Below are 14612 nucleotides of genomic sequence, written 5' to 3'. Positions count from 1 at the left end.
CGTCCAGTCATTTGTCTGTCCACCGACCCAGGCAGAACCGGCCCACCACATACACAATACAAGACCCTGCCCATGCGCAATACGATGCTCTACCCATACACTAAACGATATTCTGCACCGCGCAGCAGTCCACCAACCCATTAGCCCACCATCATCCCATCTCTCGAAAAACCCCAACCCGATTCTCAAGCCACCCAAACCAAACCACCAAACGAACAAACAGGACAAAGAGGGGAAGAAACCCAACGATCAACACCAAAACTAGCGTCTTTCAAAAGCGCCGATCCAAACCCAACGACAGGCAAAATAAGAACTTTAGCCATTTGGCACCGCCAACCAACCCCCAGCGGTTGGCCCGGTTGGGGTGTTCCATCGGTCGGTCGGTGGGGCGGGCCTGTTCCCCCCTCTCCCAACCTCAACCTCAACCCCATATCAGGGACCCACGTGGGGCTCGGTTCCGCGGCGCAATTGGGTTCTAACTCCTCCGGCTGCGATCGTAATGTGAGGTGTTGGGTGTACCGTGTAACCGAATTTTGACTTGTTGTTATGTGGGTCTGGATGGTTGAGTGATAGATGTAGTCTTTATGATATGTTATGATATTGTTACGATAGATGTCATTTGTACTCTGGTAGATGGGACTAGGATACCCTACGTATGTCACCACAGTATGAACATAGAGCTATCACAATACTGCCAAGGACTGACAGATGTGTTATATGTAGGTAGTATACCACGTGCTAACTATATAAGAGCACTCCTTATCAATCAGGCAATCCGTCCCTACTGAATACCGAGCCAAAGTACGAAGTACATATGTACATATTATGTACGCCAAGTTCTTCTGCTTATGCCAAGTTCTGCTTATGTTTATGCTTATGTTTACGCATAACTAACTACGCTTAATCTTAAGCTTATGCGTGCATCTGCTTGATTTGAGTACTACTGCTACTGCGTCCTCCAGTATCTAATCCCTTACTTCTTGCGTTCCTGGGGTATTTTATATTTGTATATTTTCATATTATGGTAGATTGGTAATATAGCTAGGCACTTACTTCCTCACCACCCACCTACTGATATTGAAACTGTTACTTAGTACAGACTACGCACTCGTTCCTGAGGCATGTACATTCATAGCTTCATTTATGGTTATTTACCCATTAAATGTTTGTTTTGGCCCTGTGCTAAACACTATTTAATCCTAGAGGACTGATATTATTAACTCCTGGTATCTCAAACAGACAATCCCACAACCACAACACACAAACATGGCCGGCATATCCAGCATCACATCAATAAAATCCCATACTCCCGTCCGGTAAAGGCATGTTCAACAACTCCACCCCTAGCATGTTTTCCAGCGCAAAGAGATGCTCTGGCTCCATCCCCATCTGCATCCCCGGATCGGGGACAAAGAACCCCTGGGATGCCCCCGGCATGCTGCCGTGCGGGTCTCCGCCGGGATAGGCTGCAGGCGCGTTTGGCGCTGTCGTGGGTGTCATGTCTGCGGAGTAGGGCGTGGCGAAGGCGGATGGATCGCCATACGGGCGCGCAGGGGTTGGATAGCCTGCCCAGTGGCTGGGTCCTGAGGCGGTGCTGTTGACGCCGGGGTGCGGGATGGCTGTGGTTCCCGGTCCCGGGTAAGGAGGGCCGTGGGAGGGGGTGGTGGAATGGGTGGTGGGCTCGCCCATGGCCACCTCGCTGAGGAGGTGCAACGGCGTCGGACCGCCCGTCGGGCCTGGCGGGGGTGACGGATGGGGGGCTGGCTCAACGGTCCCCCCCATGTCCTGGGGACAGGTCGCGCCCACCTTCCCCTGGAACCCGTTGAAGGCCTCCTTCAGCTGGGACGCCTTGTCCCGGCGCTGCCAGAACCATCCGCGTAGCATGTCCAGGACCATGGCGAACTTGGCAGGGGTCCGGCCGCCGGGTCTGTCCCCGGCTGCTCTGTAGTGCTGGATGACGCGGTCCAGGTAGGATTCCACTTGGACGCTGGAAGGCTCAACCACCTGGCCGACGCCGGTCTCGGGGGCAACGGCGACAGCGTGAAGTCTGAGTAACAGGACCATAGCGAAGGAGGTGCGCGCGAGCACCACCGTCGGAAGGTTGAGGAAGGTGTCGAGGTCGACGGCACAGGTAGCGTCCAAAGCCCCGTGGATCGCGGTCAGACAGGTGGTCAACGCATGCATGTGGGTGGCGCCCGGGGGAGGGGGCGAATTGTCGCCCGAGTCGGGACCACCTTCGGGAGTGTCGAAATGCATGGCACTTTCGTAGATGTACAGGCTAACGGTGCTGGCCGACTGGGTCAGAATCGCTAGGGGAACGTCAGCACCAGTCCATGTTTTTGGCCCTCCTCTTCAAACTTGGGGACACCCTGGCTTACGTGACCGATGTTCGGGAGGAATGTCCCGTTTCCACCGCTCCAGCTGGTTTTCAAACACCTTCACGGTGTACTGGAACTTGGGGTCGGCGAATGAGGCGGACGAGGCGATGTCGTCCGTAGCGAATTGAACGCTGATCTCCTCGGTAAGGCGGGCCAAGCGGACCCAGTGGACAAGGATTGCGTCGGACGGAAGGGCGTCCGGCGACCGTTCGAGGATCTCGATGCACTCGTCCATGTATGGATTCCATCGGACCAACATAGGGCGCCGCAGCGAGATCGAGACCCTAGACAGAAGGAAAAATTAGCATGAGGGGCCTTGGGTTGGGTGATCTCGGCGACGAACGTACTGAACCGCCTGAAAATAACACCCCAACCACGTCCGACGAACCTCGGGGGTGTCCATGTTGCGGGACCCCTTCTGTCCCAGGGCGTCCTTCATCACGTTGAAGGGCTTGTGGCGGTGGGTGGTGATCCGGTACATGCCCAGATCGACGGCCATGGTGACGGCCATATGGGCGAGCTGGTAGAACTTGAGTTCCTCGAACTTGTCGGGGGCGTGTACCAGTGGCCGATGACGAGCAGCGCCTGGGTCAGGTCGAGGGACTTCTCGCCCCGGACGACGACGCGCTCGGCGATCATCCGGTAGAAGTCATTGATCAGTTCCAGCTGGATGTTGGGCTGGATGGTGCCGATAGCGACGGCGACGATGGCGTGGAAGAGCGCGGGCTTGGTGCGCCGGACCTCGTGCATCTGCGTCCCGGCGGGGAATACGACCATAGGGATGTGACAGGACATGTCCTCGACGAAGCGCGTGAAGGACTGGGCGGCTATCCCCAGGGAGACGATCTCCCGCTCGATGATATCGATGACCTCGGGGGAGGAGTCGAGCCGCGGACCGGCGGCGGTGTTAGCGCGCCAATGTCGGGAGCCCGTGTCGATGGCGGAATCGGTGTCCGGGTGTAGGAGGGGGTCCAGGAGCCGCTCTCGGGCGGGGTGTCCTTGAGACACCCACTCCAACGGCGCTTGGTCCCCGTCGGGGCGGCGGACTCGGTCGGGGGAACCCCATTCGCCGCGGGAGGGTGGGCGGCACCACCCCAACGGTGTCGCGCATAGTCGTCTCGGGGGGTTGCTGTGACGGTGATGAAATCGGATTGTGGGGAATTGGAGGACTGCAGACTGGCGGTCAAGGCGTCGATCTTCCTCTCCAGCTCGGCGACGCGGGTATCGGTCTTTTTTTGACGCTTGCGGGTGGGGACGGTGACGATGCAGGAGCGGCTGGCCTTGGCGCAGCGCTTGCACGAGGGACCGTCAGGGTACTTAGGGTCAGGTTCGCAGCGGACCTTAAGTTGTCGACAGGCCTCGCAGGCGCGAGAGCGCTTGAGGTCGGCATAGCCGTCTGGATCCGGGTCGGGATCGGGGTCGGGGTCCGGGTCGTGAGGATCAAAGGGCTGGGATGGGAGCTGGGGTGGGGGGAGTGGGGGATAATAGGACGAGGGATGGAGGGGTAGAGGACGGTCTCCCGAGTTGGATTGATTACCCAGATGGAGACGTGGATTGAAATCCATGGAGGGAGAAAGGCGGGGATGGATCAATATGTCTGTCTGTCGGTCAGCGTTGTGGGCCTGAGTGGCCTGAGTGGCCTGAATGGCCTGAATGGCCCGAATGGCCTGAGGCCTGACCTAGACCACAACGGCGACGGGAGAGACCGACTCCGCTTACCTTGGATGCAGCGGTGAGATGACGGTCGGTTGTCTGAATAATTCAATCAAAAACACACCTGATGGGAGTCTAGAGATGCGGATGACAGATTGGGATGACAGACGGTGGAGCAGTCGGAGCACGGTCGATCGGGGCACCGATGACCGATGATCCAGTCGATCCAGTCGATCCACAGAAACGGACAGGGACCGACCAGGGGAGGCTGCAGGATAGAGTCGAGTGGATTGGATTCCAGTCTCGGATAGATTCGAAAGGACCAGGATGAAGGAAGCGGGATGAACGGATGGAGAGGAGAGGAAGATGAAAAGGAGGTTGAGATGAAGACAAAGAAAGACAAAGAAGTACAGCTGAACAGCCTCAGGCCACTCAATACGGGATCACCTGATTGTATCAACGTCCTTATATACTACTTATGTATATGTTCGTTATATATAGGGTTATATATAATTATCAAAATAATTCTATACTATAAAGTGTCATTTCCACTGCTTCTTATTTACATAGCTGTAGCTGTGACTGTAAGCCTGCCTAAGCAGTGCTGCTATTTTAAACATGTGTCTACCTTCTACTATAATCATATCTGTTCGGTCTCCATGTATTCCCGCATTTGGAAAAAAATCTAATCATGACAAAAATCATTTCATCACTATATATACACATATATTGGGATTCGTATAGATGATTTTTATACATTCCTATGTAGAGTCCATATGTAGGGCTCTAAGCTATCATCTATCCACACAGAGTACTACTACAGACTAAGTTGATGCTCCTATATAGAGATTATAGAAGTCTGCATATGTCTATGTCTTGTAGGACATATACACTGTAAGGTGTATATCTAAAGATCATATAATTCGGAATATATATCTGACTAGCATTGAATCGACCACTCAACCCAGATTCAACCGAGTTGACCCTGTAATGACAGAAGATACTAGAGAATGGTTACATCACCTTGACCACAATTCATTCTTCAAGTAACATATAGATGACTGTGGAGTCAATCTGGAGAGTGCCAAGAATGTGGGGTTCCGGTGACGATCGCGATGTCTTGTGGGGAGCAATTTTCCAGCTTGTCTCAAATATTGACAGGGGCGTTCATTGACGGACGGTGATCCCCGTAATTATTCCATCGGTTAATAGAATAGAAATAACAGCCGGTATATGATGGATAGAGAGCCCTCGGTAGAAAATTGATAGAAAATAGCCGATCGAGAAGATATAAAACGTGTAAAGCCTCCACCATGACTGAAATGCCATTAAGCAAACAACATCCATCATGTTCCGCTGGCTTTTGGCGTGTCTGCTCGTCCGCTCCACCCTCTGCGCGGTGGAGCCCTTCCCCCTCAACAAGGTCTCCATCGCCGAAGGTCGCTTCTACGAGAATCAAGATCGCACCCTCTCCTACCTCAAATTCATCGACCCTGAGCGTCTACTCTACAATTTCCGCGCCACCCACCAGCTCGACACCAAGGGTGCCACCGCCCTCGGCGGCTGGGATGCCCCCGACTTCCCCTTCCGCTCCCACGTCCAGGGCCACTTCCTCTCCGCCTGGGCCCAATGCTACGCCACCCTAGGCGACGAGGACTGTCGCGATCGCGCCGTCTACGTCGTAGCCGAGCTCGCCCGCTGCCAGGCCAACAATGAAGCCGCCGGCTTCACCGAGGGATACCTCTCCGGCTTCCCCGAGTCAGACATCATCGACCTGGAGCAAGGCAAGCTCGAAGGCGGCAACGTCCCCTACTACTGCCTCCACAAGACCCTGGCTGGCCTCCTCGACGTCTGGCGCTTGATCGGTGATGAGACCGCCCGGGACGTGCTCCTCGCCTTCGCCGGCTGGGTCGACACACGCACCGCCGCCCTCGACGCCCCTACCATGCAGACCGTCCTCGATACCGAATTCGGCGGCATGAACGACATCCTCGCCGCCCTCCACGACGAAACCGACGACGCTCGCTGGCTCGACGTCGCCCGCCGCTTCGACCACGCGGCTATCTTCGACCCCCTCGCCGAAAACCGCGACGAGCTCGACGGCCTGCACGCCAACACCCAGATTCCCAAATGGATCGGCGCCCTCTCCGAGTACCACGCCTCAGGCGATGACCGCTATCTCGATATCGCCCAGCACGCCTGGGACATCACCGTGTCGGCGCACACGTACGCCATCGGCGCCAACAGCCAGTCGGAGCACTTCCACGCCCCCAACGCCATCGCAAAGTACCTCAACAACGACACGGCGGAAGCTTGCAACTCGTATAACATGCTCAAGCTGACGCGCGCGCTCTGGGCCCTCGACCCCCACAACGCGACCTACTTCGACTATTACGAGTCCGTCCTCCTCAACCACCTCCTCGGCCAGCAGAACCCCGCCGACCCCCACGGTCACATCACCTACTTCACCTCGCTGAACCCGGGTGGCGTGCGTGGCATCGGGCCCGCCTGGGGCGGCGGCACCTGGAGTACTGATCACGACTCGTTCTGGTGCTGCCAGGGGACGGCTCTCGAGGTCAATACCAAATTCAGTGACTCCATCTATTTCTCTGAGGAGTCCACCCTCTACGTCAACCAGTTCATCGCGTCGGAGCTCAACTGGGCGGAGCAGAACGTGCACATCACGCAGGCGACCTCGTTCCCAACTGAAGACAGCACCACCCTCACCATCCAGGCTCTCCCCGGCTCGTCCTCTCGTCGCCGCGCAGCAGCCAGTGAATTCGAACTCTACATCCGCATTCCCAGCTGGACCACCAACCCTACCATCACCCTCAACGGCGAACCCCTCGAGGACTCCCTCACCCCCGGCCAATACGCCGTCATTCCCGCCCGCACCTGGCAGCCCGACGACACCGTCGAGGTGAGCACGCCCATGGCGCTGCGGACGATCCCCGCCAATGACGATCCGGCGCTCATGGCTGTTGCGTACGGGCCGACTGTGCTCTGCGGGAACTACGGCGAAGCGACGCTGGAGGGCGCGCCTGCGCTGCAGCTGGACACGCTTACGCAGGATGCCTCGGGCGAGTTGGCGTTTGTGGGCCAGGCGGATGGGCAGGAGGTGAAGCTGGGGCCTTGCTATGATGCGCAGGGCTTTGGGTATGTGGTTTATTGGAAAGGGGAGGGGGAATTTAAATAGTTTATTTGTATAACTATGTATATCCTAACCCCTGGGCCTTGATGCTAAATAGTATTATGGTAGGGCTTGACATGTCACATGTCTGATATCTGCAACATTATGTACTTGTGTATGTATATTGTGGTTTGTAGTCTCTGTTATCTGTCTATTCTACGAGAGCAGTATTTCGGATCAATCTGTGTATACAGTAACTTCTAGAGCAAGTGTTGAAGTGCAATCTCCAAGCAATCCAGGAGTTATTCTGAAGAATTGACCAGATGCTTTAGGACTATTTTGTATCAATCTTAAATATACCCCTGCTCTCTCTAGTAATACTCCAGCCAGCTGTGCTCAATATCGAGTTAGGATACATCAACTGTGCTGGTTCATACTGTAAGTTGTTATTGTACAGTTTATGACAGCATATTATCGACATCACTTGCCACCTGGATGATCCATCTATAGCTCCTAAAGAAGCTGTCATATATATTGATTATAACTACTAGGCATACATCAAGCCAGATGCAATCCTGGTAGTATTTCTGACATATAGCCAGGTAGGGCGTACGCTCCACGACATAAATGACGTGTTCCTTCGGTCGTGCGCTGCTCCTACATAACGCCGTGATCCTTACTGCCATCTGTTGAGACTTGCATGGTACACATGCATACCAATACCAGACAAGAGTCGGTGAGTCAAGCATGTCCACATTATCACAGGACGTGTCTTTACCCAGAAACCCAGTGGCATAACCGCCATCCATAGGCAAATATCAGCAAAGTATATAGCCTGCGAGAACACCCTACAATAAAACCTCGCTAAACTTCTGCAAACTTCCTATGCTTGTTTTCGAGACGGCCCAGCACAAATCAAGTGAAATCCCTTTTCAAGAATTCATCATGGTTGACGCCGCCTGTCGCGTTCCCACTTCTCCACTCGATAGTCAGGCCTACTTTTTCTCTGGCACAAAGTACACCAAGGTCAAATATACAGTTGGTGGTGTTGACCATCTGTTCTTTGAACCAAGGTCCATTGCAGACTTTTGGAAGTCCCTTGGAACCAATAATTTCACCACCGTTGACGCCATAGTACCAGTACCAACCGCCGAAAACGACTTCTACGTCTTCTCTGGGGCCAGGTACCTCCGATTGACACTGGATCCAAACGATAACTCCGATGTCGTGCACTTCACGTCATCCTCATCTATTGGCGCGTGGAAGACCCTGGCAAAGCACGGATTCGATAGAGTCGATGCGGCAATGGTTGTTCCAGGGTCGCAGAAAAACATATATTTCTTTCGTGGGAAGGAATGGCTCGACGTTAGTGTGGAGGACGAGCTTATCTCATACGGTACGATTGAAGAGTCGTGGCCGTCTCTCGTTCAGGCTGGCTTCGAAACGGTTGACGCGATTCTTCCAAATGATGACGGTACTTATTACTTTTTCTCTGGAGGTCACTACGCACGTATTCAGATGAAGAAAGACAAGGACATCCTGTTGGGATCAGTACAAAATATCAACAAGTGGGACTCGCTCAAGGATTGGGCTTGACGGATTCTCCATCTGGACAGATGATCGTTCGACTAGGCGATAGCTATAGCGGATGATTTGATGGTATAGATGTTGTCAGCTATTCTAAAATGGTGGTCTCCGAGTGGTTTCTTGGGCAGTATGGTCACTCTTGTCGTCTTGCTTTCAAAATTGCAATCTTTCCATGGCAGCCGTGTCATAATTGGAGGAAGTTCTGTGCTTGGGCCTTTTTTTGAATCAGATTTGAAATTTTAGTGCAACATTGATATGAAGTGTCTATCTATGTGATTGTATATTGGTGTCTAGCGTCTATGCTCTATAGCATACATATCCTGTTTCTGCAACAAATCCCAAGCTCCAAAGATGATCGTGATGCTGTAGTACAGCAATCGCTAAATGGCACATTAAGAAGAATGTCCATGGTGAATGTCAATTCTGACGCAACAAGTGATCACAGCCAGCCCTTGACAAAACCAATTCAGATGACTAGGCCAGTGATAAAGGCCTAGGGCTATGGGCCTAATCAGCTCCAGGGGATAGTGTACTCGGGTTGATAAATGATTGACAAGAGTAGTTTAGAATGGTTGGATTTGATTTATATCAACTTCTAGCCACTCATGAAAGCAAGCTTTTGGAAGATCTGGCTTTACTATTCCTCGTGACACTGACATCTAAGCTTTGATTGAAGCTATCAGTAAACCTGTGATCATTTCTTCGCAGCCTCCTTGAATCGTTGGGTGATCGCTCCATCGCCTGCAAATTCATCAAGCGCCTCAGACAGTGGACGAACACTATCTTGCTATTTCAGGAGTTAATCAACATCTCCTGTAGAAGATCAAACTAAACAACTTACGTCAATCACTCTCCAGTTGTAGAAGTCACCTACAGTTGCACACCACTGTGCAGGGCTGTAATGTCACTGTTAGTATCCACCCTCACTTATCCATTCGGTAGTATCAATTGGCTTACTTATTGCAGAGCAATGTATCGCCCCCGATGGCTTCCCAGGCCATTGCGCTTGTGAGATCCTGTTTTGTGTCACTGCTGTTCGAGTTGGAACCCTCGCCGTGGCTTCCGCTGGCGGAAGCCTGAAAATATGATGACGAGATGGAGGCAGCAGCGGAGACTTTCAGTGAATTGGCGTGCTTGGCCTTGTCCTGCACAGTTGTCGCAGTGCTGTTCTCACTGGCGAAAAGAGAACCGCCAAGTTGGACCCGTCGGGCAAAGATATCACCTACACGCGTCATTTTAACACCAGCCGATAAAGTCGGATAGGAGGAATGAATTACGAACCGTATTTCTCGCTGAAAGCTAGCAGACTTTTCTTATCGTTTACTTTGTCAATATCTGCCTTGCATTCAGGAGTGATCTCAAGCGAGTTGGGATCGAGATACAGCGTGATACGCGGGAACTAGTGTTGGTCAACACTTCTGTCTGAGAATCACTTGTCTGGGCCCAACGTACCTTGTAGGTGACATTCATGCTTTTGCTCTCTGAAGACTCAGAATGTACCGAATCATCGCTGCTATTCCAAGCGCCTCCGAACTTGGCTCCAGCAGATACACCCCAGAAACCACCGCCGCTGTCATTCACGATCAGTCAACCACCATCAGCTATCCGGGGCATTCCACTTACGCAGATGCTTCAACGGAACTCTCGGAAAATGACCCTTTGGCTAGTGATTTCTCCAGGGCGTTTTGCGTCTCAAACACACTGACGTAGGAGTCATCATCGACTCGGAATCGGGGGATCCTAAACATGAGCTAGATAGCACATAGATTGTCAGACATGCACTTAATTTTCAAAAGGTCTAGTCCATGCTCTCACATTTTCTGCTCCAGGCTGTGTCGGGGTTTGCGAGCTGAGAACTTCTTGGCCATAATCTGCCGATATCTCATATACCTGAAATTGTCTTTTCTTCAATTGGAAAGCTACGGGGTGCAGTGAATCAGCATCGACTCCTCTTGGTCCCTCACAGGGTAGAACTATTACATACCGCTGTAGGGAGTGCGTTCAATCTTGTAGTCCGTCACCACCTGGCCGCGAATCTTGCTTTTGCTCGATTTCTTGTCGTAACCCAAAGGGTCCGGGTTCGGCGGCATGGGCCCTCCTACGATTTTATCATGTTTCACTATTGTGTAACCACTGAGAAGACAGTTTGTCCGGACGATGATGCTCCACTGCTTTTCATTGAGGTCGGCGGCGTGGCTAAAAGAATAGGTTCATGAGTCTTGTCGAGCACTGATAACATGGTGGGAACACTTACCTTAGCTTCGACCCTCCGTTTGCCATCCACGCGGCGGAGTCAAATGCAGATTTGAGTCGTTTCACGTCCGCCTCGGACAATCCCTCGTCCTATTTGCAACGACTTAGTAGCTGAGTGACAACATGAGGGCGCGTGTACCCCGAGAGCCCACCTTTGTTTTGAGATCCAATTGACTTCGGAGGAACTCCTTTGTTTCATCGTCAATGGCGTTGCGAGTCTTCTTCTGCTTGTAGTACAGACTAATCTGACGGCAAGGAGTTGCCTCGGATTGAGGCTACTCATGAATTAGGGATATCAATCTTTGCGGGTGATCATATATGCTCACTTTATCCTTCGTATCGTCCCCAACTAGGGTGAGGTAAATCTTCGTCTTAGTAGAGTCAGACAGTTCAGACCCGTTCGGATCGCAGAATGGACTCGCTTTGCTGGATTCATGTAAGCCACGTTTGGGTTGTCACGGGGCTTCAGTAGATCCTACTCTTGCGACTCAAACACCTGCTGCGTGATCAGAAACAGTCTGAGGTCTTTCAATGTTCCTTTTTCAGTTGTGGCAAACTCCGTATTCTCGACCTGGATAAGGCGTTTGTGGCGAGCCGCCTCTGTGCCTGGGTCAAATTTATGGACGCGCAAGACGGTGTAACTGTCGATGTCCTTGTTATCATCAGTGTCTTTGTTATCCTTGTTATCATCAGTGTCTTTGTTATCCTTGTTTTCATCAGTGTCTTTTTTATCCTTGTTTTCACCGGCTTCTTTGCTGACGTTGCGGTCACCTCTTCCAGATTTCTTGCTAGCACGAGTAGCTGACATTGTCGATTGTTGGGAATTTTTGTACTGACTATCTGATATGTTGGATAGCACCTGCGATGAATTGAGAGGATGGTGTTTTCAGTCATAAAGACAGAGTACCATTCTTAAAAGTATCATGAAGACCTCTAGTAACCCTCTCTGCCAGGAGATGGGCTAGATTAGTCAAACCAGAAGCAAGGCAACGAGATGCAGGAGATACGATGAGATAGAACAGTACGTTACTGATCACATTGCGGTGTGTCTGCAAGCTTTACATTAGCTCCATTGCATGTATGACACTATTGGGGTCGTTTGAGAATACCAACCAAATACAGACACAAGGCTCGTGAGATACATGGTTTGCTAGGATGAGGCCTTCTTCTATGTCGCACGGGAAGAAGTACTTTCATGCAAGGCCGCGTTACATGGCTGGCTGAGGTGTTGGATGCAGTGGCAGAGTACAATCTATTGACCAAGAGATATTGGTTTAGTCGATGTGAGCTGTAACCTTGGAAAGTAGGGGAGCTGAACAGTGCAGCAGTAGGTAGGAGAGTACCAAGTACTGTGGAAAATTTCAACGAATGTCCAAATTATATTATCTGTTAGTAGAAGTAGATAAAGAGGTATTATCAAGTAGAGTTCTACAGTAGAAGTTCCAATGTCCATTGGCCAGTCCTAGCCACTGGAATATGTAATTTACCTTAACACTTCAATAATACACGTGGAAGTGAATGAAAACAAATATAATCTTCGGGCCCGGTAGATGGGAAAAAAAAGAAGAAAAGGGGATTGAGTGAAAGCTGAAAGGTTTCTCAATGAATACTTGATATAGTATTTTTATAGCAATAAGGGCTAGATAGAACCCAACAGGAGACAAGCAAGGAACCTTGACGTAGACATTCAACTGATGTTATGTCTTTTATGCGCTTATCATATATATATTCATTTTCACCTTTATATATATAATCAAAGTGATGTTCAACTCAATCAATCATTAGATGGTTTTGATTGCCTTGTGCTTTCAACGATGCTCAATCATAATAATAATATGAAAGACAATCCTTATTCCTCTTGTTAGAAGATAAAACAGTATAATAATGAAGAGAATAATCAAAGATATCTAACATAATACAGACTTGATATCTTGAAGATCCTTAGAGTAATCCAGTACGGAATAGAGGGACCAATCTAGAGGGCTGATGTATAAGTATTTCTTATGGTATAGTAGGTATAGAAGATATAGTAGATATAGTAGAGAGGCATATCAGAAATATATATAATAGATAGATATAAAAATCAAATCACAACCCAATCCACCCCCCCAAAGGCTCCGCCAACACCTTCTCCAACTTCCCCCGCAAAACATCCCCCAACAACTCCCCAGCTTCAACATCCGCCAACGCCGTCAACTTCGTAGTCTGCCTACACCGTCCTCCATATTCATCTTCCGCTTCCCCATCCCCCTCTCCCTCCTCTTCATCCCTAGATTCATCCCCTCCAGGTTTACCATCGCCTGAAAAAAGCCCCATCCTCCCCCCCAACCACAACAGCGCAGACGGCGCCCCCTTCACAGCCAACGGCCCATGTCCCTCCACCAGCACCCGCCTATACTCGACCCTCGCACCCTGACTACACCAAAACCTAACAAGCTCATCCGTCTCCTCAACAGGACTGATCTCGTCCGTCACGCTCTTATACACGAACATCGGCACGGTGGGTATTGTCCCTAGTGTTCCTAGCGCATTTGCCGCATACACTTCATTCAATCCCTCATCCGTTAAATATATATCCCCCGGTGACAAATACCGCGATATATCATGGTGCATGAAGTGTACCAAGTTCGCCCCGCAGCACTGGTGCCGCGCTTTGGTGAACTTCTTGCGGAGGCGTGGCTTGTCGACGAGGTATGTGTTAAGCGTGTCGTTCACGGATTGATACTCGTTGGCCAGACCCCATAGTCCAGACGGGATGAGGCCCGCGGAGTGGGTCCCGTTGATTTGGACCAGCGCTGTGCTGAGATTGGGTACTGTGCCGCCGAGCGCGGCGCCGAGGATGTGCAGCTCTGGTGCGTAGAGCGGGTGTTGCTCTGCTGCTGAGGCTGTGGCTAGACCCCCGCCTGAGTAGCCCCACATTGTGAGGGAGGCGGTGGGGGAGAGGTTTGTGAAGTTTGAGGAGGAGAGCGCTGCGCGGAGGGAGTCGAGCACGGCGCGGCCGGCGAGCTTGTTGGCGAGGTAGGCGGCGCGGGGGCCTTGGAAGTCTGGGACGAGGACGGGCCACTTATTGCGGAGGGCGGCTGTTATGAGGAGGAGCTGGTTTTGGGATATGAGGGTGCCGAGGAGGTTGGTTGCTGTTGCTGTTGCGGCGCCGAATTGGAAGGCGTAGGACGGGGCGCAGTCGATGGAGGAGCTGTCTTGGGCGACTTGGAAGGAGAGGAGGGTGGAGAGGTTCGCGGAGTGGGGGATGAGGAGGGTTGTTACTGTTGCGGTGGGACGGTCGAAGGAGTCGGTCGTGCGGTAGAGGATTTGGTGCGCTTTGTGCAGCTTGATGGGGAGGAGGTTGAGGGAGGAGATGGCGTGTGGGGTTTCGCGGTGGGTGAGGATTGTTCCTGGTGCTGTGGACTCGTAGCCTGGGGGTGGGGTGTAGAAGGGGTCTTCGCTGGGGCGGAGGGCGGTGGCTAGCGCGCTGGTTGTTGCCAAGAGGAGGACGATGGTTTGCTTGATGGATGTCATGGTGGGATGGATTCATTGTTGTTGGTTCTTGGGTGTTCTTGGGTTGTTCGGTTGTGGTTCTGGACGCGTTTTATCCTCGTGGGATATGTATGTAA

At 51.8% G+C, this 14612-nt stretch overlaps 4 protein-coding genes across 4 annotated transcripts; 1 reads left to right on the top strand and 3 right to left on the bottom strand.

The window, feature by feature from the left end:
• Positions 1–1134: 1134 nt before the first annotated feature.
• P168DRAFT_293411 (putative C6 transcription factor (War1)) lies at positions 1135–4221 on the bottom strand. The gene is made up of 6 exons (XM_024837802.1): positions 4098–4221; positions 3391–3975; positions 2955–3361; positions 2726–2922; positions 2379–2662; positions 1135–2309 (listed from the first exon to the last, which is right to left on the bottom strand). The coding sequence occupies exons 2-6, from the start codon at positions 3941–3943 to the stop codon at positions 1291–1293; spliced, it is 2460 nt and encodes an 819-aa protein (XP_024689118.1). The 5' UTR covers positions 3944–3975; positions 4098–4221; the 3' UTR covers positions 1135–1290.
• Positions 4222–5379: 1158 nt separating this feature from the next.
• On the top strand, positions 5380–7743 carry P168DRAFT_307448 (DUF1680-domain-containing protein; the record flags this gene model as incomplete). Its single annotated transcript, XM_024839108.1, has 3 exons — positions 5380–7187; positions 7537–7599; positions 7713–7743. 3 exons carry the CDS (start codon positions 5380–5382, stop codon positions 7741–7743), a joined length of 1902 nt encoding a protein of 633 aa, XP_024689117.1.
• A 1566-nt stretch (positions 7744–9309) lies between these two features.
• P168DRAFT_330340 (uncharacterized protein) lies at positions 9310–12230 on the bottom strand. The gene is made up of 12 exons (XM_024841577.1): positions 11481–12230; positions 11328–11427; positions 11154–11276; positions 11003–11091; positions 10733–10944; positions 10564–10667; positions 10372–10499; positions 10201–10318; positions 10030–10147; positions 9706–9970; positions 9590–9644; positions 9310–9535 (listed from the first exon to the last, which is right to left on the bottom strand). The coding sequence occupies exons 1-12, from the start codon at positions 11807–11809 to the stop codon at positions 9443–9445; spliced, it is 1734 nt and encodes a 577-aa protein (XP_024689116.1). The 5' UTR covers positions 11810–12230; the 3' UTR covers positions 9310–9442.
• Positions 12231–13089: 859 nt separating this feature from the next.
• Positions 13090–14517, bottom strand: P168DRAFT_243735 (putative secretory lipase; the record flags this gene model as incomplete). Its single annotated transcript, XM_024833884.1, has 2 exons — positions 13090–13220; positions 13296–14517. The coding sequence occupies 2 exons, from the start codon at positions 14515–14517 to the stop codon at positions 13090–13092; spliced, it is 1353 nt and encodes a 450-aa protein (XP_024689115.1).
• Positions 14518–14612: the final 95 nt, after the last annotated feature.

Source organism: Aspergillus campestris (assembly GCF_002847485.1).
Source record: "Aspergillus campestris IBT 28561 chromosome Unknown P168scaffold_14, whole genome shotgun sequence".
Classification (NCBI taxonomy): Eukaryota; Fungi; Ascomycota; class Eurotiomycetes; order Eurotiales; family Aspergillaceae; genus Aspergillus; species Aspergillus campestris.
The sequence above is the reverse complement of the archived record's forward strand: the minus strand, read 5'-3'. Positions and strand labels throughout refer to the sequence as shown.